Here is a 27,841-nt window from a genome sequence, read left to right on the forward strand (position 1 = left end):
TCTTCCTCCCCTCGGACGCTGCTTCTTTGTTGTGTGGTTATCTCCAGTTCAAGAAAAAATGGCGCACCTGGCCCTTGAGATCGAGTATCGTGGGTTCTATAATTCAGTTCATCATTCTACTTCAACCGATCCAAATTGTCCATGCCCTGGGATTAGTTCCAAAACAGGAGGTTGTGCCGCAGATTGGTCCAATAAGTAGCTCCCATATCAGATTGTCCATAATGGCGACAGACAGATAAACTAAGGATGATTTCTAGTGTTTTGCCATGTTTCTGTAGTGCTGCTCATGTGTATTGGGGCCGTATGAGTTGATGTCAAGAGTGATTGATGTATTGTTTTACATTAGCTCATGGTATACCCGTTTGTTGAGAGAGAAGATCAAAATTGGGGGCGATAAATTTGATGGAAGCATTGCTTTTTGAGAAGTGATGCACTGGCGTTTAGTTGTAGAGGCAATGTCTGCCTTCACAGTACTGAGATGCACATGTTTAGGGTATGAAATTCTTTTCCCTGCCGTAGAGAATGAATGCACATAGATGAATATGGTTCAGTTTGATTTGTGAGGCCTTGATTTCTGATAGTTGATGCAGAAAGTTGTGATGAATTCAATTTTGATTAAGAAAGGAAGCATGCGGCAGTAGGGGAGGAAGCACTATTTATTACGACATGAATCATGCAGCGCAAAAAATATATTTACAATGATCGCAGAATTTTCTACCACATTGATTAGGTTTGCTTTAATTTAGTAGAAGTTATATTTTATACAAAAATAATTATCACAATATTTGTTTCACCAAATAACGTTGTATAAAAATTTGTTTCCATCAAAAGCACAACTATTTTCACTGCCATGAATACACATGCTTCAACAAAATTGGGAATATGCATCTAGAGAAAAAACAATTGCTCCCATTCTAAGTTGAATTTGGTTCCATGAAAAAAGAAAACTCAAATCCGAATCACATTTTGTTTTGGTAAAACTGATAGTAGCAAAAATTCCATTGATATTGGCACATGCTTCCTTCTAGTTTCTTGTTTGTTTCCATAGGCACTAGAAATGCGGCCACATTGCTTCCTACTAGGGGTTGGGCGCGGCCGTGGCGCGCCTCTTGAGGCAGTCTTGTGTGCTTCAATCTTATCTAAGCACATTGGAATGGCTACTTGGGTCCTAGTCTCAGCTTGGTTATGCATTCAGTGAGCCATGTACATCAACATTAGCATATGTTAGTAGGAGAAGATTAATTCAAAGATACAAATAGGCTTACTAACACATTCAAAATCACTTATACAGTACCATAATGTGAGGACTATATAACCCATCAATCAATAATGTGACAAACATTTTAAATTGGCTTGCATAACTGAGTTACAAATGATTATCTGATGTATGGTCCCTTTTAGTTCTAACTCACCAATTGTTGTCAAAACAAAAAGTTTCTTGGGAATACATAAGAACACAATATTCACTAACAGGGGCATTTGACCGAAATCCTCAAAATACATGCATTAGACAACAAAAGTAGAAGCAACGACACAAAATAGAGATAAAGGACTAAGAGACCGCCTAACTGCGGCACCTTCCGGTAGAACAAATGCCGCCATGCCTCATTGGCGTCATGACAGACACATCCTGACAATGTAGTGCCTCCATCAGTGGCTCAACACCACACCTCCCCACCATGGTCATCTACTCACTGCCACCGTTGTCCGGCCGAGTAGGATATGTGAAAGCCCTGTAATACTTAATATGAGTGAAGATATTCAGTAGGATTTTTATATAACAAAGTTTAGTAGTTCACTGGTTGGCCATTGTGAATGTAATATTTTGATCATTCTAAGCTTCATTTTAAAATAAATATTATTAGAACTAATACCCACGCAACTAATAAGGCAATATTGTAGTTGACGTTTTAATGATGAACATTGTAACTAGATTTTATTGCATATTTTAGAGTCCAGATAATGCAAGAGTAATTTTGGTCACAACTCTTCTAGTGAGGTGTATCGGTAATTTGTATTATTGTTTCTAATCAATAATACATTAGGACAACCAACTTTGAGCTTGCAAGAAAAGGAAAGTAATATATGCTAGGTATGTAGTTATCTTGCCAATTCACCAACACGCTAGTGAGGGTAAGTGACTCCTAAATTCAAAGTTACAATTTTATTATTGTCAACGAGACTTCCGCTTCAAGAGGGATGTTCTAAGTTGCATCAGAACTTGAAGGCCTTGCCAGATACTAATTAGTACAACAGTAGTATCAAGAAGCAGATGACATATTAGATCTAGGGATTTATATGTGCATAAAATTTAGCAATTGGTGTGATCCTAGAGCAGACGAAGTGGCAGACTCAAGAGTCATGGAACAAAGGCATGCAATTAAATCAACAAAAGAAACGACATTCAAAGAGGAGAATGTAGAATTTGTAATCAAGGTATAGATTCGCCTAAGCTTTAAGCACTCGACTTTACTCCAGAAAAGAATGTAATTTAGCCATGGAAACTATTTCCCAATGACAACTGAATCGTGTTCCCCCGCTTCTTCATGTTTCCTACAATTTCACCTATTTTTTATTGCCTCAATATTACTTATCAAGGGAATGAGACTATGATGAACAACGAAGCACTAAAGCTTTATGCCAACAGCCTTCGACAAAGTAGATTAAAGGTATACAACCAACAACCAAATATAAAGGTACAAAATATGAGTTCAAAGAGATTCTTTGATGAAAAACCTCACTGAAGTGACCAGAAACTGAACCTTAGAACAGATTAGGCATGTGTGCCTATGTATGTCGATAGCATCTCATAGTAAACGAAATCCTGGGAGACAAACCTGAGGAAAAAAATTGAGAAATTAATAATCCAAGAAAATATCAGTTATGTACCTTTATTTTAATAGGAACATCCACATTGATGTGGCCATGGGCCAAAAAGAATGGCATGATGAGCTATATTTAGGAATGTTGCTCGGGCATAGACCACGCAAATCACATCGGAATAGAAATCCTTCCAAGTTCACTGCTCATCTACATGCACCAATGAAATTGAATGTGTTTTGCTTATGCCCATGATCAAGCCACTTTCACATAAAATCTACAATGAGATCTAGAAGGAGGGATGCCTCTGGGAGAGAAAGTCAAGCATGCAGAAAGTTTCCTTGCACAGGCAACACCTAGGAAGGAATAGGCAGCCACACATGCAGCGTCGCCCAATTGCTGGCTCTTTCTATTCCTCGCGAAGGGGAATAATTATTTGATTAATCTTAGCATAGTATCCATCAGCACTAAACTTTAATGACCTCGAAAACCTAGTACTAATCATCTTCGGATCCCTGCACTCAAAGAAGAAATGCCATCTTGTAAAATGCAAATCAATTAAATTTTAATACCTTTGTCTTACCAATGGAAAAGGCAAAGTAACACACTCAAAATTACATATTAGAGAAGGAAGGAGAGAATGTGTATCTCACTGATCCAAATGAACATGCTACAATATCAGCGGAATAGGTTAGTGTATTCTAACTATATGTATCAGGGTGTAGTCCGTCGCTTGCAAATAAAAAGGCTTTCATTCAGATCATTACAACTCCTCTGAGAAATGAGAATGGGAGTTCACACACAAATTTGAAAGATATTGTAGATGACTTGAACAAGCATTTAGAGTAATGATGCATATTAAATCGAGAAGATATTTGCTGTAAGAAGTTGCATCCAAGAGTCATGGTACATAATAGCACAATCCTTTTGATGAATATTTACACAAAACATGGTAAGAGAAATGTTGCATTGGTCATAACATTTACTGCACGGACGTTGAGCTATGGCCTATGAATCATTAAAAAAACTATTCCTGATTTACCTCTAAAACTTAGACAGATCACCATGGCTTGCCACGATAGTACCGTACCCACAGAGCAGCCCACCTCCTGCAGTAGTACCGTGGCTTGCCACGGTAGTACCATACCCCCAAGAAAGTGCAAGTTTCGCAAACAAGAGAGGAAAACGGCCTTTGCAACGCAACCTTCAAGCAACCGAACACACAAATGAAGCTAACACAAGAGGCAACTCAAACACCAACTCGGCTCGAAGAAAAGAAAGGCAAAAGACAACAAGGACCAAACACGAGAGACAACCTCTCCAAAGAGAGGGCGGTGGCCGGAGCCACCTATGTCTGAGTCAATTGGTATGGCACCGCGAATAATTATCCTTGGGCCCAAGACCAAAACTCGTCTTTGAAGCACAAGTACCATCAAAAATGGCTAATGTAAAAGAGTTGATCAATTTATGCATAATGGGGGAGGGAGAGTTCATTGAGAGAACAACACTCCCACTATGTCCATGCCTACACCTAAGCAAGATATCAAGATGAGTATGGTGGGGTGTGTAAGGGTTCAAGCCACATTGCTCGAATCAATGATATTTAGCTCATGCCTTAACTCGCGAAATCTTGCTTCATCCAAGGGCTTCGTGAAGATATGTGCAAGGTTATCATGAGTGTTGACATAGTTGAGCTCGATCTCCCCTCACCTAATATGATCCCGGATGAAGTGATACCGAATCTCAATATGCTTCGTCTTGAAGTGTTGCACCGGGTTGAGATAAATCTTGATGGCACTTTCATTGTCACACCAAAGAGGCACTTTGTCACAAATGACAGTGTAATACTTTAAAGTTTTCCTCAACCATAAAAGTTGTGCACAACAACTACCGGCGGCCACATACTCCACTTTGGTGGACGAGAGAGACACAAAACTTTGCTTCTTAGAAGACCTACTCACCAAAGAGCAACTAAGGAATTAGCACCCTCCGGAAGTTGACTTTCTATCCACTTTGTCTCCCGCCCAATCAGAGTCTGAATAGCCTACAAGGTTGAAGCTTTCTCCTCTAGGGCACCATAAGCCAAAGTTTGGGTATGAGCCAAATATCGAAAGATTCGCTTGACCGCCACACAGTGGCTTTCCTTAGGTGCAGCTTGAAACCGTGCAAAAATTCCCACACTCAACATGATATCCGGTCTAGATGCACAAAGGTAAAGCAAGGAGCCAATCATGGAGCGATATACCTTTTGATCCACCGCTTTACCATTGGGATCTATATCAAGTTGGCATTTGACGGGCATTGGAGTGGAAGCCGGCTTGACATCACTTAGCTTGAATCTCTTGAGCATGTCTTGAGTGTATTTGGCTTGGTTGATGAAGGTTCCTTCTCTTCTTTGCTTGATTTCGAACCCGAGAAAGAACTTCAACTCTCCCATCATGGACATCTTGAACTTTGAGGTCATGAGAGCGGCAAACTCCTCATTGAAAGCTTTGTTAGGGGAACCAAAGATAATATCATCAACATATAGTTGGCATACAAACAACTCCCCTTTGACCTTCTTGGTAAAAAGAGTGGGGTTGATTTTCCCAATTTCAAACCCACGATCTTGTAACAACTCGGTAAGGTGCTCATACCACGCACGTGGGGCTTGTTTAAGGCCATATAGCGCCTTATCGAGTTGGTACACGCGATCGGGGAAATAGGGATCCTCGAACCCCGGGGGTTGTTTGACATATACCAACTCATTAATAGGACCATTAAGAAAAGCACTCTTCACATCCATTTGTTCCAACTTAAAGTTATGATAAGAAGCACAAGCAATCAACAAACGAATGGATTCAAGGCGAGCAACAAGAGCGAAGATTTCACCATAGTCGATACCCTCGACTTGGGAGTAGCCTTGTGCTACCAACCGAGCCTTGTTGCAAACGATAATCCCATGAGCATCTTGCTTGTTCTTGAATATCCACTTGGTTCCAATGACATTATGATTCCCCGTTGGCCTTGGCACCAATCTTCACACCTTGCTGTGCTCGAAGTTGTTGAGTTCTTCATGCATGGAATTAAGCCAATCAAGATCCTCGAGCGCCTCATAGACCTTTTGGGGTTCAACACAAGAAATAAACGCGTGATGTTCACAATAGTTTGCTAATTTTCTACGAGTGCTTACCTCCTTTCGAATGCTTCCAAGCACATTCGTCATGAGATGACCCTTGGTAGAGAGCTTGGATGCAATCTTGGCGGCACGACGCTTCAATTCCTCCTCGGGAGTGAGGTGAGGAGCGATAACTTGATCATCTTGAGCATTGTCTTGAGCTTGTTCTTAATCTTGAGCTTGCTCTTGATCTTGAACTTGCTCGGAGGTGAGAACTTGACCTTGGGAATCACTTGGTGGTTCAACACCATCTTGAGGTTGATCTTGCCCTTGATCTTGTTCATGAAGTTGAGGGCCTTCACTTTGTTCTTCAGAAGCGTGTGGGTGTTGGGTTGGTGATGCTTCCACTTGAGTGGAGCATTGTCCTTCTCCTTCGGCCACAAGGGCTTCCTCAATGGGTAGGATAAAACCAACACCCATTCTTCTTATGGATTGGGGAGGAATTTCATCACCTACATCACAAGTACCACTTTTCTGCACATGGGAGCCGTTATTCTCATCAAACTCCGCGTTACACGTCTCCTCAATAAGTCCCGTGGACTTATTGAGGACACGGTAAGCATGAGAGTTTGTAGCATAACCAAAAAATATGCCCTCATAAGCTCTAGCCTCAAATTTAGACAAACGAACACCTTTCTTGAGAATGAAACACTTACACCTGAACACCCGAAAATACTTGAGGTTGGGCTTGTTCTCTTCTTGAGAATGAAACACTTACACCCGAACACCCGAAAGTACCCGAACACCAGAACACTTACACTTACACTCACTCACCGTCTACATCATCGTCATCATCCTCATTGTACTCTTCTTGTGCCACCAACCCCTTGGGAGGAGTCTTCTTGATGAAGTTGCTCTTGTTGGGGAAGGACTTGGCCTTGTCTTTTCGGATGAGCTTGCCACCATTGTATTCCCTCTTCTCATATGGGCACTCTGAAAAAAAATGGCTCACATTCCCACAATTATAGCAAGTCCTCACACGTTGCTTGCCCTTCACGCCACTTGAGTTGTTCTTGTTGAAGTTGGGCCTTGTGTTCTTCTTGATCCAAAATTGCCTTGAAGCAAGAGCCATGTGCTCATGATAAGCATATTTCGTATCTTCAGGGTTGCTCTCCTCTTCTTCCTCTTCGTCCTCTTCTTCCACACTAGCCTTGGCCTTCAAGGCAAGGTTGGGCTTCTTTGATCTTTGAGAATGCAACACCGCATTGTCGGCAGTCTTGTCCAAGATCCTCATAGCCACAAACTCATCCAACACTTCACTTGAAGACAAGGTGTGGAAGTCCGGCCTTTGACGAATGACGGAGGACATGGCCTTGTGGTAAGGCATCATGGCCTTGAGGAACTTGCGCTTGATCCAATTGTCATCCGTATCCTTGCTCCCATGATCTCGGAGTGAGACCGCGACAGTGGTTAATCTCTGGTAAAGCTCTAGACGTTCTTCATCTTCATTCATTGCAAACTCATCGGCTTCATCTTGCACCACTTCATAGTTGGAGCGTTGAATGCTTGCGCTTCCCTTGTAAAGGGAAACAACATGGTGCCATGCTTCCTTGGCCACGGTGAAAGGTCGAAGATGTGCAATATCTTCGGATGGAATTGCATCTTGGATGATGAAGAGAGCATTCTCGTTGAATTGATGATCCGCGGCTTCTCTAGGGGTGAAGTTGCTTGGGTCATGCGGATAGAAACCTTGCTCAATGATTCTCCAAAAATTAGTATTGACATTATTTAAATGACGTTTAAAGCAATAGACCCAAGAGTCAAAATCCTCATTTTTCACAATCTTAGGAGGAGAACCCACATGATTTAAATGAGTGGAGGGAACCGGTCCTCCATAAGTAAGAGGAGGTTCAACATGGGCAAAGATGCCGTTTCCACTTTTACCACTAGACAAATGAACTTTATCACTAGTAGCTTCCCCCTTGTCGGAGTTAGCATCCGTCACCTTGTTAGTGGGATCGACCACTTCCAACGGTGCGGTGGACAATTTAAGACCATCAAGAAAGTTCTTAAGCATGCCTTTGACCTCGGCTGTCATGGAGGTGTTCAATGTGTCCAAGGCTACATTGAACTCCTCATGTGAGACCGAGGTTCCCCCATCGGTCGTAGACGAGGACGGAATCACACCGGGGTGCTCCTCCTCACCGTCTATGGTGTCAACCATACTCTTCGGACGACAAAGTCCTTAATAAAGAGACGAGGCTCCGGTACCAATTGAAAGGATCGATATAGTTGACTAGAGGGGGGGGGTGAATAGGCAACTAACAATTTTTAGCTTTTCTTTACCAATTTAAACTTTGCATCAAAGTAGGTTGTCTAGATATGCAACTAGGTGAGCAACCTATATGATGCAACAAAAACAAGCACACAAGCAAGCAAGGGATGCAACACAATATAAGCTTGAACAAGTAAAGGTACGAGATAACCAAGAGTGGAGCCGGTGAAGACGAGGATGTGTTACCGAAGTTCCTTCCTCTTCCTTCCCTTTGAGAGGAAGTATGTCTTCGTTGGAGCGGTGTGGAGGCACAATGCTCCCCAAGAAGCCACTAGGGCCACCGTATTCTCCTCACGCACTCACACAATGCAAGATACCGTGATTCCACTACTGGTGCCCTTGGAGGCGGTGACCGGACCTTTACAAACAAGGTTGGGGCAATCTCCACAACTTAATTGGAGGCTCCCAGCGACACCATGAAGCTTCACCACAATGGAATTTGCCTCTGCGGTGACCTCAACCGTCTATGGTGCTCAAACACCCAAGAGTAACAAGATCCGCAAGGGATTAGGGGGGGATCAAATTTCTCTTGGTGGAAGTGTAGATCGGGGCCTTCTCAATCAATCCCTAGAAAATCAACAAGTTTGATTGGCTAGGGAGAGAGATCAGGTGAAAATGGAGCTTAGAGCAACAATGGAGCTTGGGGATGGAAGAGGTAGTCAACTCGGAGAAGAAGACTCTCCTTTTATAGTGATAGGACAAATCCAATCGTTATCCACTTACTCAGCCCGCGATGTGTGGTACTATCGCACCAGACATGCGGTACTACCGCAAGGGGCTGTGGTACTACCGCCGGGCATTGCGGTACTACTGCATGCGCGGCAGGAGCTAGATCAGCCCTGATGCGATGACGCAAAGAGCGGTAGAACCGCCGGAGCGGTACTACCGCTCCCACTTGCGGTACTACCGCAAGGCAGGATTTGTCTGGGCTGGGAAGGCACGGATGAATAAAAATACATGAGTGGCTACTTCTGCTGAGAATTGATCTATGCAAAACTCCGACACGGTACTACCGCATACAGGGAGCGGTACTACCGCGCAGGGCGCGGAAGTAAAAAATTACTTTCGCCCCTACTTCCGCTCATGCTGCTGTGCCTGGCCAGAGGCTACGGTACTACCGCGCCCGGGGAGCAGTACTACCGCAAGGGCCGGCGGTACTACCGTGGGCCACTGCGGTACTACTGCTCCCATGAGCAGTACTACCGCATGCCACAACACGACAAACACTAGGAGTCCTTCATTTTGCAGAGACACGGATAAACAGTGGTTGCTCCAAAGGTGCAAAGGAAAGGGGCGCAAAAGGAATAGACATGTACGTGATGATTCCACCCAAACCTTTTCAACGCAGACCCCCTCTTAATAGTACGGCTTTCCTACGACTCAACTCCATCGAAAAGAAACGTGGGGAAAACTCCGTCTTCACTAGACTCCGAGGGGCAACGAATCATCTTGTGCCTAAATCATGAGATATCTGAAAAGATCAATGCACACGATTAGTCCGCAAATGCACTGTCATCAATCACCAAAACCACTTAGGGATAAATATGCCATTACACCCGCGCTGCAACAACAGTTTCCTGTTGCAAAATTTAAGAGAGACGAGTGAGGTTACCTGGGTGAAGATGGGAAGGAGGCACTGCCGTGCCCTTGCTCTCCTTTTCGGCACATCAGAACTGGGTGACCTTAACACAGAGAAGCACAGGAAAGAGTAATCCATGGGTAAAGGGAAGTCTGGATTCCCAGAAGCAACCAATAGAGATTGCATATTACTTTGTATATAAATTAATGACTGAACCAAAATGTTGTGAAGTTAGGAGACTGTATACCTTCTTCACCCGGTCTAAAATCTCCACAAGTGGTAAAAGCTTCCTTCCCATGGCCAATCACAACAATTGTTGGCAGCTTTGAAAGCACCAAACCTGCTGGGAAAGGGTGGCTTGGATTACTACAGAAAAAAATTCATGGTATTCTTATATGCACTTTGAAAGAAACATCCAGCAAAAAGAAATTTAATCATCTCTGTATGTCTTTGTATGTGATCTGAATACTTGATGTTTCCAATCACAATGGTAATGAAATACCCAAACCATGATGAATTCCTCAGGGATGAAAATTTTTGAGTTGAAAATTTAATGAAGCATAATCAAACATGGTCGGTTCCCAACCCATGTGACAAAAGGCATAACATGGCTAGATCGAATATATAAGTCATGTAGATAGTTCATTATCACAATACACAAACACGCACACAATTGTTAAATGACGTGAGCAATGCATAAACTTGTAAGATGTAAATAATGCACACTTTACCAATAAACAACAAAACAGAAATACAAAGAGAAGATAGTGAAGAACAATCGGATCGCCTGGACAATATGTCGAATACCTTTGATGCAGGCATCATATGCGGGGGAAGCAACACGACGATAACCCTGAGAAGACACGCGCCTTGCCACCGGCGTCACCAAAGATGCCGATGGCCATGCCGTCGGCAAGGCCGCAGGAGAGGTGCGTGTAACCATAGAAGAGGAAGTAGGGCTTGAACCTGGGGTTGATCCTAGTGAAGATGATGACTGTGGTGATGAGGGCGTAGATCCTAAGCGCCCCGCCATGACAACAGTCACAATGGACTTCATGACCAGCTCCGGGTGCAGCACCCCCATGGACGCGATGCACACCCCGCTCTTGGCCGTCCCATATACCTCGATCAGCGGTTGACAAAATACAAAGAATGGGAGAAGAGTGGGGGCTATCGGCGGCAGCACGCCAAGGATGCGGGCACCAGGGATGACCTCCTCTGGGCGCGGCTGTCAAAGGCAAGGAAGAGGAGAGAGAGAGGAGGCTGTCAGGGAAGGGGAGAGGAGGTCAGGAGGAGGCCACTTGATGGGAAAGTTTCCTTCCTAGGGAAGGAAGCGTGGCGTGTCCGATTCGCTACGTCTTTCTTTCTTTGGCATTTTTCTCTCCCCACAGTCTACAAATGACATGGCACTTGTCGTCCTCCCACTGACCCTGACCATTTCGAGGAACCACTAATGAACAATTTGCAAAATAATTAACCAGTCAAAAGTAATAAAAAAATAAATGTTGGGGGCATGATGAAGACATAATCCCACTGAAAAGAAAAACAAATCAATATGTACATTTTTTAACTTCAGACATAACTTTGAGAGGTTAGATTACTCAGCGTGTGACCTTGGATTGATCTGAATAAAAAAAATACACAAACCAATCATTGCAACCATCATTCATTGACTGAATGCACATATTCAGTACATGCATGATAAAATGGCGTCAATTGACATCTTAGTTTTCAAGTGTACTTCAGGGCTCTGCCCACTAATTTTCAGCAACACAATAGCTCTAGTGAAAGAAGAATGCGAGAAATTGTAGCACTGTCAGTCATGGCACCCAAGCATCAAGAATTTGATTAACCGGGAAGGTTCCATAGGATAAACATCGTCCTAGTAATAAGAACATAAGAGTATATAAAAAATCCATACCACTGCAACAACCAGTATATGTAATTTGGAGCAAAAAGTATTTGCAATGAACTTGTTCACACAAAACCATAACAAATGTCATTTCTAGCTAGTGTTTATGAAAATGTACCTACTCTGTAAGATAGCCAACTTCTTACCGATTTTAGATTAAGACTAATTATTTTTGACATAATACAGATACTGTGAATCATAAAACAATTTAAATAGTGCACCAAGTTATGCTTTTCTCCTAAACTAATAGAAAAATCTAGCTAATCACATTGATATGCACTGTATACAAGGTGCACTTGCAAGGATCAATATTGGTAAATTCTCTGTAGAAATAATGTTTTCCCCTTACAAACTCATATTGATAGAAAAAAGATAGCGGGAAATCATCAACAAGGCCAATTCAGAAAAGAACAACTTGTATTATAAAGAATGGAGGAGAGTCTATATTGCGTGCATTGATTTTCATTGAATGCATAAAAATAATTCAAACAACACAATAAACCAGGTCAAAATAAATGGAGACTATTGTTGCAACGCTGAAGAAAAAAGGATACATACTAAAGGAATTATATGAATGATGAAAATTGTCATTTCGTCTCCAAAGATTCCTCTGAATCCCACTGGTTGTTTTCCAGTGCTTGGTGTAGAGATTTTGAAGGCATTTTCACTTCAAAATTGGGATAGAAAGCTACGGAGAACCTCCAAAAAGAAGCAGCGTGTCCCCTTTTCTCATGCCGAAAAGCTATTTGTTATATTAGTAAGGTCCATTAGATCTAGTCAAGAAGAAAGCAACACGTGCTCCTTATATTTTCTCAAGTAGTACAACCTTGCCAATTCTGGCAACTTCTTTGATCCCACATTTGCTCAGGTTCCACTATACATCAACACTTTTTCCAGGATCTCTAGTTACCTTTGGCATGACTCAGAAATAGAGAGGATACTTGGCGATGCTTGGCTTTAATAAAAGATATAAATATATACAAGTGATAATGTACGTGATCTGCAAGATAAGACACATCATGGACTTTACCTCAATAGTTAGCGTATGGTCGGAAAGATCAAGCACTTTTACTCTGAAAATATCAACCAAACCCATCATCTGCATGTAAAATTAAAGAAATAAGTAGAGTACCCAAACTATACCCCCACCCCACCCCAAAGAACTTGAACTGAAAGATGTAAATTTGAGCATCACATCCACAAATTAAATACTATCAGCTTTTACCACAAGACCTATTTTGCCTCTACATTTAGTTTTATAAGCATGAGCTCTCTTTCAACTTGCGGTTCCTTTGACAAATCGTCAACCTTTTCAATCGATATATAAAACTATGAATATCAGATATTGTGATGACTATTAGTTACTATTTGTTAGCAAACATTTTCAGTATTCACAGGATACCGAAAGAAGAAAATGTTGACCTGTATATAACACGTTTGTAAAGCTGCTCCACGACTTGTGTGAGTATTTCCTCCATTCCTAATTCCAGTATGGTGAACAACGCTTTGTCCTTGTTGAGCCCAACCATCAATGACCCAATATTGTACGACCCCGACATTCCGATTGATCACCGGACTCTCATCCACAACAAAAGCTCATATCCTGTGGTGCTTGAGGAAGAAGTGCATCCCGTTTGTTCCAATCTTCACCCTCTTCAGCCGATTTCTTGATTTTGAACGCCCACAACTCTTGATTGGCCGAGCCAGACACCACAAACTTCTCGCTAGAATCAACATCCATCGACCATATCTTGTTGTGATGGCCACCTACAGTTTGAAGGCATTGTTGTGTGTCGAGGTCCGAGACCCAGATAATCTTTTCCTTGGAGCAGGTCACCAGCTTCTTACTCGAATCCAGGAACACAAAATTAGTCACCTGCAGCCTCCCCAAATTAGAATTATTGGGCTATGGCAACGAATGGGGTCATAGAGAGGCATGAAACCATATCCAAACCTGACCATGGTGGCCATGACGTCGGAAGAAGCTGTGCTGCAGAACAACATCCCAAAGGTCCTTGCGGTCGAAGGCGAGGACGACACCGGAGGGAGCAAAGCGTAGGGCGGAAGTAGCAAAGCGGTGGACATGAGGCGCGCCCTTGGTCTCGCCGAGATGGACACAGATGAACGAGGCGGCGGCTGGAGGTGATGGCGGGATCTAGTCCAGACAACCGCCCAGCCACCGCGCCATCTTCGCTCTTCTCTGCCCGTGACGGCCGATGTGTCTGCTCTCGTGACACGCCGATCTGCCGTTGGCTGCTGCTCCTCCTCCACTGCCGGCCGCCGCAGCTCTCCACAGATGTTGCGGGCATGAGCCTTCCTCTCCCACCGAGGAGGAATAGGAGGAGGCGGCTGCGGCTGAGGGAGAGGTGGAGGCGGCATGTGGGGGAGAGGTGGAGATGACCTACGCGTGCGACCCGATGAGGAGCTGCCTTCGTTGGGAAGGAAACAAATTAATCGGTGCATTTACCTCTTGCCTTTTTTTCTCCTCGCATAGTCTCCCGATTGACCTGAACAGTAGCCCTGATGACGTAGCTATCACGAGACGGCGCCCTTTGCGCGTAGCTTATTGTTTTGGATTTCGAAGCGTCACATGCTTCCTACTTGCTATCTATTTGCCTTTTGAAGTTTAACAATGTGGTTATGTCGGCTGTTATTTCCGAGTGTTAGGAAGCAAGCAACCCCATTGTGAGTGAGGTTCTCATCGTTTCAGAGGTATCCATTGCCACTTGACTTTTTACCACCAAATTCCATTGCTATCTCGTTTGTTTGCATTCATGACTTGCCTGGAGGCCACAGGTTCCCCTCATCCTTAAACTTCTTTGTCCCAACTGTGAGCGCATCGCAACTTTCACCACCTTTGAAACATAAAATGTTTAGGCATGATGCATAATAATAGAGTGTAGGAAGCAACAACTAGTACAAAAGAAGCGAGTAGGGCGTTTCGGTGCCCAGGCTCATTGCACCCGGTTAAAAAAATTCGTAAAAAATTCAAAAAATTCCAAATAAAATTTGTGTCGTATAAAATTTGTTACGTGAGACCCGCTCCAAATTTCAAGTCATTTGGACATCTGAGCAGCTCTTAGCAAAAAAGACAAATCAAGTCAAAACAGTACATGAACAGTAAATATTTTTACAGACTCCCAATTTGTCTTTTTTTCTAAGAGCTGCTCATATACCCAAATGACTTGAAATTTGGAACGGTCTCACGCAACAAATTTTCTACCACACAATTTTTTTTTGAATTTTTTGATTTTTTCGAGTATTTGTTTTGATTTTTTTCGTTAGCGCGGGTGCAGATGAGCTCAGGTGCAGAGATGGATTTTTGAAAAAAACTTCAAACTACACGTAGATGAAGCATTGGATGTTTAAGGATGGATACTCCGAAGCACCATTGTATTGCATAAACAATATGAACTAAAGAAACACAAACAAGTTGCTTAGGAAGCATGGATTTATAATCATAAATTTGATACTATCTCAATATAAGCCATACCTAGTGAAAACAACCAGAAGTTAGCAACGCTTGCCATCAACATGCGGTTGCATCATATTGTGATCTGCAAACGAATTTCATAAATGTTGACTAGCTCTATTAGTTTACATGCAAAAACTGGAAATTGTTGGCCAGCAAGGGATGGATGTTTTTACTCACCAACATTTAGATCTGTACTTTTGTTTGGCACTTGGAAGCAAAAAAAAAAAACAGTCCAGAAGCATCTAAATAGCATTATAGATGCTTCAAAACTAAGAAGCACTAAGGCTATCTCCAACATCGATCCTCAAACCGCCCGCATCCGTCCAGACCGTGCTGTCCGGACCGGAAAGCCATCCAAGGCAGTCCAGACGTACTTTCTGCCACAAAACAAAAACAAATGTGGGCGAGTTTTGCGGGAGTCTAGACATCCTCATGACAAACCAAAAGTCGCCACTTATCCCACCTCTTCATCTGGATGGCGGAAGGCCACTGATTGGCGGAAGTCTAGCATGTTAGGTGATTAGTATTTGTGCATTTGGCGAAAGCTTTGCAAATATAGTTGGGCATTTGGCGGAAGGTTGCTTCTTGCCATATGATTAGCAAGGTGATTAGTATTTGGGAATTTGGCAAAAACTTTGGAAATATATTTGGGCATTTCGCGGAAGGTTACTTCTTGCCATGGTTAGCATATGGCAAGATGATTAGTTTTCTATTAGGATTCTTTATCACACGTTGACAGAATGAAGGAAGCTTTGTAAATAGATTTAGCCTTTTGGCCGAAGGTTTGAAAATGACCAAGGCCATTTGGCGGAAGGAAGCTACTTCAGTGGCAAAGCAGCCAGCTTTGGCGGAAACTACACTGGCATATGGATTGATAGCCTTCCGCTAAACAAAAAGCTAGTAATCATAGTTTTCTCCAGGGAATCACGTAGCGGTTATTTGATAGTTAAAATCTAACAGAGACGAACATTTACGGTTACGGTTGGATGGCGTCCTCTCGCATCCATGTTCGCGGACTGGCCCCCTTTTCACGAACGGATATAGGAGAAAATTTACGGGTTACCATTGAAGATGCCCTAACGTATTATTGTGGAAACAATTCGAAATAGATGGAATCAACCAATTTTGAAATCAAGTCGGACAATAATATTACCGCGAATATTGGGAATTGGGAATGGCATTAGTGTGATATGCACAAGAAATTAACCAAAGGTCATAGATGACAGAGTGATGCATTACACATCGGATATATCATAGACACATTCAAAAAAATTATCGAGGCAAGCATTACATTCACAAATGAATCAAAGATGAGATGAATGCTAGCTCGGGTGAGTACATACTAGGGAGGACACATGTGACGCATGTGCGGATCCTTTGCCGTCTCGAAATAGCGCACCCGCGCATGAGGAGGATGGTGACGGGACATGTCCGGCAGGGGACCGGGGCAGCGATGGGGGTTACCAATCCGGTGATGGGAGCGATGCTTGGTACAGCGGACAGGGACGAGACACAACAGCGACGTGGAATCAGTTGAATCCATGCCGGGGCTGGTGGTGCGGAGCAAGGAGAGGTGGCGGAGGTAGTCGCCACGGTGTGCGAGCTCGACGAGCTCGGGAATGGGCTCGCCCATGCGTTGGGAGATGGGGTGGGGTAGGTGGGTCGTGGAGGTGTGATTTACGACGGACAGGGCAGCACTCGGGATTCCAGTGATATTTATTAGGAAAGGATTAAGTCATGCTGTCGGCACAACAAACCCTGGATCTTTTGCCTAGACTGTGCACATGCACGAAAACGAGATTGAAGCACCAACCCGAGCCAGAACCCAAGAAACCGAGATCTTCGAAGGACCAACATGCAGATCAGAGGGACCAAGACCAAGCCAGTGAAACAATATACCATTAGGAAAAGGGCCTCCTTTGCTGGGCAGGCGAGCTCGGCAAGGGGCGAGGCCACCCCGGAAGAAGACGTCGAAGACGTCCCGGTGGGGCCTGCCGGGACACATGAAGGCAAAACCACCTCACCAACTACTCCGCCACGACCCACGCCGTCAATCAGTGCGCTGTCAAGCCGCAAAGTGACTAAGTGGCAGTCATTCACCACATGGCAACCTCTCCCTACAGGAAACACCTGCAGATGACACCCGTCCTGCAACGTGTCAAGCGAGCAGACATGGAGCCGGCAAGATAGCCCGGCAAGCCTTGTCGGGCAACCAACGATGTGACATTGAGCGGTGCACTTAATGCACCCTGTCAGCTTGCAGAGTTAGGTATGATAACACTGTTTGCTATCTTATCACTGCATAATGACTACTTTGCCATTGTGGTAACCCCTTGATCTATAAAAGGAGGACCATAGCAACCGTAGAAAGGGTTAGAAGGTTGGATAACTCACACCCCCATACGCGTTTAGCCACTACCACCCTGAGGCAACCCTTGTCGGGCAAGTGTACTACGCTCCACCACCACCTTTCCTACATCAATCCACCAAAGTAGGAGTAGAGTTTTACGCCTCACGGTGGCCCGAACCTAGGTAAAAATGCCTGTGTGATCTTCGTCGTGCTGCTACACGCTTGTCTGCTCTTTATGCAACGCGACGCCCCCCTGCCGAACCAGCAAGGGGCCTCCTGGTCCCATAGGTGGCCGTGGTTTCCCGCGACACACGTGGTTAATCAACGAATCTGATAGAAATATACACTGTTGGATTAAATGGGAATCAATAGTGCAGGAACAGTGTGACACAAAATTTCTATCAGACTACTGATATACAAAGCTTTTCCCATTTGTGAAACTCGACATAGATGCATCCTTCTCTTAGGATTGTGGATTGGGATGGACAGGCGCAATTTTGCGAGACGCCCGTGGGATGTTCATAGCTGCATCTTGTAGTAATATATAGTTCGTCGAGGACATAGAGACGACGGAGGTCAGAGGGCTACTAGACGGACTAATTCTGGCGAATGATATAGGTTGCAACGGAGGCAACGCACTAGGGCCGGTAGCAGCTATCTACGATGAGTGCTCTTTTATTTGTCGTAATTTTAATCTGTTAATTTCCATCATTGTCGAAGCTAAGCCAAGATGACTGTGGATTTGTTGGCTAGTATGTCGGAGGACTCGGGGACTATTGTGTGGCAGTCCAAGCTTCCTGTTTTCTTGCTTGATACTTTGTCAAACGATATAGTCCATTTTGCACATGAAATATAAACCGCCATGATGGCATTTCCCTTAAAAAAAGAAAAAACTGACACACTAGGTTTGTTTATTAGCACCATATGAATATAACTGTAACTGGAGGGAAACACATCTAGGTGGGCAAACATGGCGTCGGGGCAACAAGTGGCGCCATGTCAGATAGGGAGGCGCCGCTCAAGCTGGAGGCGAGCGAAGCCTGACGATTGCAATCTGACGGCAATGTTAGGGTTATGCTGATGTCAGCATGGATAAGAGCAAGATTGAGATGGGCGCCTGGCTAAAGTAGACTGTGGCAAACGGCGAACAACTTGACATTCGGCCCATAATTTCTTGGAAAACGTTTATAATCGGTGAGCCGGCCGAGCATTTGGCCGGTCGCACGCGCTCGCCCACGCTTCCACGTGTTCTGTGCGTCACCACCACACCCTCCCATCCTTATCTTGCTCCTCTCTCTCTTATCTTCCCATCGCAGAAATTCCCCATTGTCTCGTCTCTTATCTCCGTTCTTCTTGGCCGGTTCATCTCCTACCACCGGCGGACTACCGCCGCCACGAACCACATCTGCCCCTTCAAAATACCCTAGAACCGACTACCTTCAACCACGCGAACCTTTTCTGCCACTGCGCCATGCGCAACAATCAGGAGATGGGGGGAGCTACAGGTGCTGCGTGCTTTCTTTATGGCGGTGGTGGACGCCATATCAACGGGGAGGTGGGGCTGCGTCGGCTCGCCGTAGGCCTGCACCATCAGCTGTTGTGCTGCAATCAGCTGCGGCCAGAGCTGGAACCGGCATCACCGGAAGCTGCAACCAGCAGTGCACCGTGGCCGGGGATGACGTCCACAGGATGCCACGGGGAAGCGACGCACGAATGCTGCAACCACCGGAATGGGATGCTGGAACCGTCTATTCAAAAAGCTTCCACCAGCAAAAAGGAAAGCTACTGTCAGGGCAGCTGTTACAACCCGGCGATGACCACGACGACGACAGAGTGCTGCAACCGGCCAACAAAAAGCTGGAACTGGCGATTGTGATTGCTACAACCGGAGGCGTGAGATGCTAGAACCGAGTTCGCCATTGCTGGAAGAACTCTGCCACTCCAGGCCACCATTTGTTTTTGCTGCAACCGTAGATGCGCCCAGCTACAACTGTCGTGCGTTTTGCTGGAACCAAGGACCACCGGCGTTGGAGCTGCCCGTTTTGCTGCTACCGCAGATGAGAAAAGCTACAAGCGGAGGCTCGAGATGCTGGAAGCGACAAATGCTACAAGCAAGCGGGTGGTCTGCGGGGGAGCTTGTCGCCAGCGTTGTGCTGCGGGGTCTACGACAGAGGGGCGCGGCTAGCTCGCCGAACAGGTGCGCGGGATGCAACCATGGCTGGCTGGCGTCTGCTCACGAGGGAATCCATCATGGTCCAAGCGAAGCGGTGAGGAAGGAGGCAAAGGATAAGGATCGAACGGCTACAAATCACCGTATCGAACGGGCATGGTGTGACCGGCTGAAATTTCGGCCGGCGCAACGGCGCCTATCAGTCGCCAAATTTCTTTCAACTCCCGGCACGGGTAAATTTGGATTCTGCCGTTAGTTCAATCCGTAAAAATACAATGCGCTGAATGAGATCCCATACTTTGGATCTGCAGAGTATAATGTTCAGTGCGGCTTCACACCCAAAGGTTATGTATAACCTGGCCAAACCTTATCGTGTTTCCTATTCCACGCGCCGAGTCGCCTACACAACGGTTTCTTCCTTTGCAGTTTTCTCTGTGTTTTTCCCTTTGTTTGTTTCTTTTTTTTTATTTTCATGACTGTTTTCTCGGAATATCTTTTTATTTACCTTTCAAAATTAATTAATATATTTTTATAAAAATACCCATGTGGTAGTATATATTTTGGAGGCTGATAACTATCACATGTATGACACAATGGATACGTGACCACACGAGTTGTATGGTCGTATCCAGGGGATAGTCCACATGACTCTGTGTGGGTAAACATTAAAACTGCCAACATGTTCGAGCGCAGCTACGACGACCCACACGGTCATGTTTGGCAATTGCTCATCCCCACCCCGTGAGTGTGAGTGCGTGTATATCAATTTTAGTTGCCATGTGTAATTAACTGTAGCTGCCATGTGTCATGTATCGTTAAATATAGTTGTCATGTGTAATTAATTGGAGTTGCCACGTGTGGTCAAACCATAGTTGCCATGTATTATCAACCATAATTATCGTGTGTGATTAACTAGTTGCCACATATGCACACATGTAGTTGTCGTGTGTGGTTAAACCATAATTGCCATGTATGATCAACCATAGTTGCCGTGTGTGATTAACTAGTTGCTACATATGCACACTTGTGGTCGCCATCTATCATCTTGTGAGCGTCGTGTGAGGAAGAATAGTTTCGCCCATATGTTCGCGCAAGCGTTCCTATGTCCGTTCGGGCGAGAAGCGCCCACAAGCGTGGCACTAAATGATAAGAGCATCTCCAGTCGTTGGCCCCGGGGTCGCCTAAAATCGCCCCCTGGGGGTGAGCCGGCGCAAAAAATCGGCCTGGGGCCGAGTTGGTCCCCAGCCGCCGGCCTCAGGGCCGTCCCCAGACGCGTTCAATAAAATTAAAAAATATAGCAAAGTTCAAAGTTCGGCGAGGTTCAGCATATATTACATTTAAAAAGCGGGTTTTTACTACATAATATATATAATTAAAAAAAGAACTGGCTAAAAGCGGAGTAGTCGCCGTCGTCGTCGTCGTCGTCCGGCTCCTCCTTGACGCGGCCGTCCCCGGTGGACCCCTGACCGGCGTCGCCTATGCGGGCTGGTGGCGGCGGCCCGGCGTCGTCGTCGCTGTCCTCGATGACGACGATTCCTCCTTCATCGCGGCCCCGGCGGCGCCGCGCGAATCGCCGTAGGGCGGCGCACTGGCGCTCCCTCACCATCTTCAGGGAGTCCGCGCGCGCCCATTCTAGGGCTGCGTCGTCGTCGAGCTCGACGTCGCCGCCGTGCTCCGTCTTCACCGCGGGGAGGCCCGGCTCCGTCTTGGGCTTGACGAAGCGCGGAGGAGCCGACGAGGGGGCACGCCGGCCGCCCACATTGATGACGATGCCGGCGCTGCGAGTGCGCCGGCCGAGCGGCGTCTCCGCCGCGGGCTCAGCCCTGACGCCGAGCAGCGCCGGAGCGCCGGACGAGTGTGAGGAAGAGCGGGAGGAGGAGGAAGAAGAGGAGGCGCCGAACCTCCTGGGCAACCATTGCCCGTCGCGTCAGCGGTGAGCCGTGGCCGTGGCGGCCGCCCTCGCCGGGGGGTATGCCAACAGCGGGTCGTTGCTGCCCTCGAGGTACGTCAGAACGCCCTCGAGGGTGCGGCCGGGGACACCCCACCACAGGTGGCGTCCCTCGCTGTTCTTCGGTCCGCCCACCACCGGCGCGCCGTTGATGGCCGCCATCCTCTGCTGCTGCCGGCGCTGGAAGTACGTCGTCCACGCCGCTATGTTGTCGGCGGCGTACTCGGGGAGGGCGAGCTGGGCGTCGGTGAGGGAGGCGCGCACAACGTCGACCTCGTCGGCGAAGTAGCCCAGTTTCGCCATGGTGTCGGGCAACGGGGGAATGGGCACTCCCCGGTTGCTGAGTCTCCACCCCGTTGGCCCGGCGCGCATGTACGGCGGCGCCGGGATGTTCGCCTGGAACAGGAGTCAAGACTCCTGTTCGCGGAGCGAGCGGCGGCCGAAGCCGTTGGCCGCGGCCTCGTCTCTGGGGAATCGCTCGGCCATCGGGAGAGGGAGGGAGGAGAGGGAGGGCTCGGCGGCGGTGCTCGGGAGAGGTAGATGGCGGGCTAGGGCTGGTGTTGCTGGTGTGGCCAGAGGCGAGGGAGGCCACCGGCTTATATAGCGGCGCCGCCCTGTGTGTACGCGTGTGAGGGAGGGGAGGCGTCGGCGCGCCGCCCCGTGACGCGGCGCCCGTGAGGAATCAATGGTAAGGCTGACCGGCGGCAGCCTTGCCATTGATTCCCCGCGGGAAACCGAGGCGTTCGGGGACGAAGACGCGCGGAGTCGTTGACGCGGCGGGCCCGCGACTCTTTCGCGCCAAAACCGCTCGCCCCGGCGCCCCCGAGTGCCCCCCAGTGTGCCGGGTTCGGCCTGGGTCCGCCGGCGCTAAATTCGGCCCAGGCCAGCGAAAATCGGGCTCCTGGGGACGCGACTGGGCCGATTTTTCTGTGCCGGCGCGAAAAAAACGCCCGGGGCGGCTTTTCTGGGGGCGCGGCTGAAGATGCTCTAACACCCACACAACGTTAGGTGCTTAGGTAACTCTTCACCCAAATGGCAACTGCTTCAAAATTCATGCAAACGGATAAAACAATATCAAGTGCGTGTGGACGTGTTGATAAGTGCCACATGTGTGAGCGTTATCACTTGGGTATATTTTAGCTTCAGGGTCGTCGGTGGGCCTGTGCGAGCTGTGCGCCCGCACAGGGCCCCCCAATTTTAGGGGCCCCCATTTTGGGCCGAGCTTTTATTGGATCCTAAAGCTTCCTCAATCGGGCCCTATTGGCCTGTTCTCTGCTGGCGCTCCGAATTTTGGGCCTCGAACTCTAATCGATCGATGGACTTCTTTTTTGATCGATTGAAGGACCTCTTTCCAGCCAATCGTCTACGATTCTGTTATCTGCTGCAGTCGTTCCTCTTTCCAGCCAATCGTTTACGATTCTGTTGCTTGGCGGCTCAACGAATCACTTCAGGCAGCCGCACGGATCCGCGGCAGCCGGCAAACCCCATATCATTTGCCACGCAGCGGCTTTGCCCTAGGTAGCCAACGCCACAAGGTTGAAGGCTTGAAGCAGTAGGTGGCCGAGCAGGCGAGCACCAAGGCATCGATCAATTTACCACTTCATCAGGTACGCTTAAGCCAAAAGCATAGATTGAATAATTTTCTAGTGCTTCATGACCCCAATCAGGGCATCACAGATCAGCTTAATTTAGGTTGTTTTTTCTACTGAATAATTATATCAATGTGTCTATATATTTATCTTGGTAAACACTGTATATTAAATAATTACATTTTCTTATTTCTTAATTTCGGCAAACACTATATTGAATAATTTTATATTAATATTGTTAGTTTCATATTTTTGCACATATGCATCAGTCTAGTACTATATTCACTACTTTTGTCGGGTTGATATTTCATATATTTTGCACTACTGTACGAGATAACTCATATTCAAATTTATATGATTAACTGAATATATACTTTAAAATTTAGGGCCCCATTTTATATATCGCACCGGGCCCCCGAATTTCTGGAGACGGCCCTGTTTAGCTCATGAACATTTTGAATTTTTACCAACATTTTCTCAGATCCATGTATTATATTTTTAATGTAGTGAATGCTTTTTCATGAAACGTGAAAAAATTGGAACATCAATTCCCCTGTTCTTCTTAGTACAAATTTTGTTAATCAATTGCGTAGAAAACAAACCTTCAAAGAGAAAAACTTGGTAGCACGCACTCAGGAGTCCAGGCTCAGCCTGTTGCACTTGCACGCTCCGAGCGCCCTTGCCACTGTGTGCTTATACGGCCGCCGGTGACACTGTGTGCCGCTCCACTGAGCTCTCCGCGCTAGCTGGTTACAGGATCGGGAACGACAGCAGTCTTCGGAGTAGACGCCATGAAGGCGTCGTGCATTGGTCGGACTCGACCGCGCCCAGGAGATCAGCGTTGATACGCATCTGAAGATAGCTATCCCAATCTTCCTTCGTTAGGATTCTTATTTGACATGTTATCTGTTCGGTTTAAATAGCAGAAAACTATGCCGACCCCAAGATCTATTAGAGATCTTATTTGGCGTGTATATATATCTGCCTTGTATAGACGCAGGGAATCTCTCATTGTCGCCGTTCTTCCATCGGAGTGCAAATCTAAGAGACGACAAGAATGTCAGAGCTTCGCGATCTTCCCGCTGACCTTGCAGCGGGGTCTGACAAAAGGTCATATGTGATCAAGGTAGACGGCTATTCAAGAGTCAAGGGGATGATCGGGCATGGCGACAAAGTGAAATCTGCCCCTTTCAGTGTTGGAGGCTACGACTGGGTTTTGTGGTTCTACCCAAACGGCAGCGACATCACACATTATGAAGCCGGTTATGTATCTGTTTTTCTGGCTCTTGATTCTGGTTTTGCCACGGACGTGAGGGCGAAATTTAGAATTAGTTTGCTTGACAAGAATGGAGAACCAGACATTACAAGAAGCAAGACCAATCCCGAACGCATCTTCTCTAGCAAAGGTTCATTCAAGGGTTTCCGTGATTTTATCGGCAGAGCTTATCTTGAGAATCCAAGGAATCTAAGCAACGACAGTGTCAGCATCATGTGCCATGTTACTGTCGTGAAGAATATCCACAAAGGTAATCGGTCTGGCTTGATTCCTCCAAGAAACTTGCAGCAACATCTTGGAGACCTACTGAAGAGCATGGATGGAGCCGACGTGACCTTTCATGTCGGCGGGGAGAGTTTCTTGGCTCATAGGGCCGTGCTCGCCGCTCGGTCATCCGTATTCAAAGCTGGCGGTCCGATTGAAATTAGTGACATGGAAAGTGACGTGTTCAAAGCCTTGCTCCACTTCATATACACAGACGAGTATGAGCCTGTTCCTGAGATGACCGATGGATGTGAAGCACGGAGAGAAGCGGTGATGGCTGGCCATCTACTTGTTGCAGCAGACAGGTACAATATCGAGGGGCTGAAGCTGATATGCGAAGAGAGGGTGTGCAACCTCATCAACCCTGACATCCTTCCAATTTGGAGGCGATGATGAGCATCTCAAGAATAGCTGCCCATCAGTTCTCAAGGAGCTGGCTGCTAGCTTCCTGCCCGCCGAACTGAAAGCGGCCAAAGATATTATCATGACAATTTAGTATTGTGGCTAGTCATCGTTGCATCTAATCTAATTTAGTATCTATGGTCTTACCTATTTATCTATGTTGATTGCATGTACTATCTAGATCCAATTTAGCAATCAGAATGCGAATTGATTGGTGATTCCTGTGTCTTGTATTTGCTGGCATGCATGACTAGTGTCGAACTGAATTTCTTGTGCTTGCTGCAGTTTTCTTTATGGTTTGTAAGGACTTCTAAGTTTCTGCAGTTTCTGTTTTTCCCATGGTTAATGTGGAATTGGCAAGGCTTTTTTATAGACTGAAATTTTCATCGTCTACCTTGCTTATAACAAAGATATCTTCTTAGTGATTCCAAGAATATATTTTTTGCCATTATTACTTTGCAATACGCGAAAAAACCTTGAATATTATTTCCCAATCAATCCCGAGGCTTCAGTTTGTTTGTCAATACAGGAACATGCATACTTCTTGCACCTGCAGCCTGAATTTCTATTTCCGTGATCACTCGTCGCTGACTTTACGGCGTCCAAACTCATGTAATCGTCGGTAACGAAAAGCATGCAAGAGTCACAACAGATAAATCATACCTGATCTTATGTTCGTTTTGCGTTCTGCCATTCCTGCTATATACTCCCTCCGTCCCAAAATAAATAACTCAAGTTTATACTAGCTCTAGTATAAAGTTAATATAAACTTGAGTCACTTATTTTAAAATGGAGGGAGTATATCACTATCGGAATTAAAAATTATGCCGACGGCACGCAGCCGTAGGCATAGGCCCGAAAGCCGGCATACGCCGTCTTCAACGTTTTTGTCGGCATAGATCTGTTAGTCCGTCGGTATATAAATGTGATTTAGACGTTCCAAAAAAAAGTGATTTAGACCAAAAGATAGGGTGCGTAGAAAACCAGCACCCGCCAGATAGTATTCTCCGCTGATTTAAGCACATTGTCACACAGCTCAGACACAAAGCTATGCATGGAGGTTCTAGCAATTTTAGTAGCCTAGTTGCTCACCGTTTTCTAAGCATGCAGCAGCTTATACCTGATTGCTCGACCATGTTGGAAACTTGGAACACAAATGCTTCAAAGGAAATATAAGGTGTACATCTATGTTATTTGGATTTATTTTGATCATGTGTTTGTTGTTTTGTTCAAAGTACATCATTACGTGATACAAAATTCACGTGATACAAAAGTCATATTGTTGGACTCAAATTTAAAACATTTCTTAGTGGTATTGATTGTGTATCAGTAACACACATGGAGCTTTATTTTTTCACCACATCATTACCTCACTCTTCAAAAATATCGATAAAATAGAAAACTCACGGATGAGCATGGCCAATTTCTTGTGATCAATCACCTCACTATTGGGATCAAAACGGAGCAGAAGCGCAAGAAACCAAGTGTCCCACTTACCGGTTTTGCCTCTGTTTTTTAATTTATGTAACTTGTCAAATAAAATGAAGAAAAGTTGTTGTATTTGTGCTCTATTTCATCTTTACCGGGACAAATTTACAGTTCTCTGCGCATTTTAATCTGTAGTGTTCAATTATTATTGGTCAGTATTGAATCACCAGATTGTGTACATAGTTTAGTTTACTCAATGATCCATATTATTTAAATTCTCACTACTAGGAAAAGGCCTACTAGTGGCGCACCAGTTTTGCCTACTAATGGCGCACTATGGTGCGCCACTAGTATTTTTTACTAATGGCGCACCACGCCGTGCGTCATTAGTATAGACCATCATGCGCCATTAGTATCTGGCATACTAATGGTGCATTGTGGGGTGATGCACCATTAGTATGAATATTAAGTTTTTTTTTACTTTTCTGAATTTTGCACAGGTTACAAAATATATTATTGGAAAGAATATAGACAGCACCCCACGGCAAGAGCAGATTCATCGAATACAATAGAAGATTAGTCTCCGAATACAATTCATCATATTAGTCTCCGAATTCAAAAGACCGAACAAAGATAGAACATTATAAGTCTCGAGACCGCGAGTAGCGAGTTTGTCGGAAGTAATACTAATCCTAACAAGTCCTACTAATCATCATCATACAACTTCTACTCGTTATTAATAACAAGTCATACGATCATCATCTTGATAGTCATCGAACCAACCCTACTTAATTGTTCTTAGCACATGATCATCAGTATTAGGCAGGACCTAAATACCCTATTTAAGGTAAAATAGCATAAAACAATATAGACCCTGACTCTCCATTATGGAGAATGGAGAACAACCTGTTTCCAATTCTTGCGCTTCACTTCCTTTTGCTTCCAAGAACCTCCTTATGACTGTCCATACATTTTTTCCATCCTTTGATTTTCATGTCTCCACTTCTTTTAGAAATCTCGTATGGACAGTTAAGATTCGTAGGATGACCTGGCTATATGTTCAAAACATTAAGACTACCTTTCTGATACATCAAATGAGGCACACAATTCTCTGTGATTATCTGTTGAAAAACATAGTAATAACTTCATAGTTAACAATGATGTACTAGTTTTAGAAGTATGCAAAAGATGCACGG

General features: G+C 45.4%; 1 protein-coding gene and 2 pseudogenes across 6 annotated transcripts; 1 reads left to right on the forward strand and 2 right to left on the reverse strand.

The window, feature by feature from the left end:
• Positions 1–872: 872 nt before the first annotated feature.
• LOC147990036 (uncharacterized) lies at positions 873–14,165 on the reverse strand. 6 transcript variants are annotated; one of them, XR_015618920.1, is made up of 7 exons: positions 13,698–14,165; positions 13,166–13,619; positions 12,774–12,842; positions 10,079–10,171; positions 9,865–9,934; positions 9,588–9,723; positions 873–2,837 (listed from the first exon to the last, which is right to left on the reverse strand). XR_015618920.1 is itself a non-coding variant. In XM_087547058.1 (6 exons), the coding sequence occupies exon 6, from the start codon at positions 8,139–8,141 to the stop codon at positions 6,744–6,746; it is 1,398 nt and encodes a 465-aa protein (XP_087403184.1). In that variant the 5' UTR covers positions 8,142–9,723; positions 9,865–9,934; positions 10,079–10,171; positions 12,774–12,842; positions 13,166–13,619; positions 13,703–14,165; the 3' UTR covers positions 873–6,743. The 6 variants fall into 6 exon arrangements, 4 of the variants coding, with proteins under 4 accessions (XP_087403184.1, XP_087403178.1, XP_087403180.1 ...); XR_015618915.1 differs by having other exon boundaries at positions 873–1,733; positions 2,763–9,723; XM_087547058.1 differs by having other exon boundaries at positions 873–9,723; positions 13,703–14,165.
• A 7,563-nt stretch (positions 14,166–21,728) lies between these two features.
• On the reverse strand, positions 21,729–23,270 carry LOC147990037 (uncharacterized; annotated as a pseudogene).
• A 287-nt stretch (positions 23,271–23,557) lies between these two features.
• Positions 23,558–25,450, forward strand: LOC125555346 (BTB/POZ and MATH domain-containing protein 1-like; annotated as a pseudogene).
• Positions 25,451–27,841: the final 2,391 nt, after the last annotated feature.

This window comes from Triticum urartu, chromosome 1A (assembly GCF_056163025.1).
Source record: "Triticum urartu cultivar PI428250 chromosome 1A, HENAU_Tu73, whole genome shotgun sequence".
Classification (NCBI taxonomy): domain Eukaryota; kingdom Viridiplantae; phylum Streptophyta; class Magnoliopsida; order Poales; family Poaceae; genus Triticum; species Triticum urartu.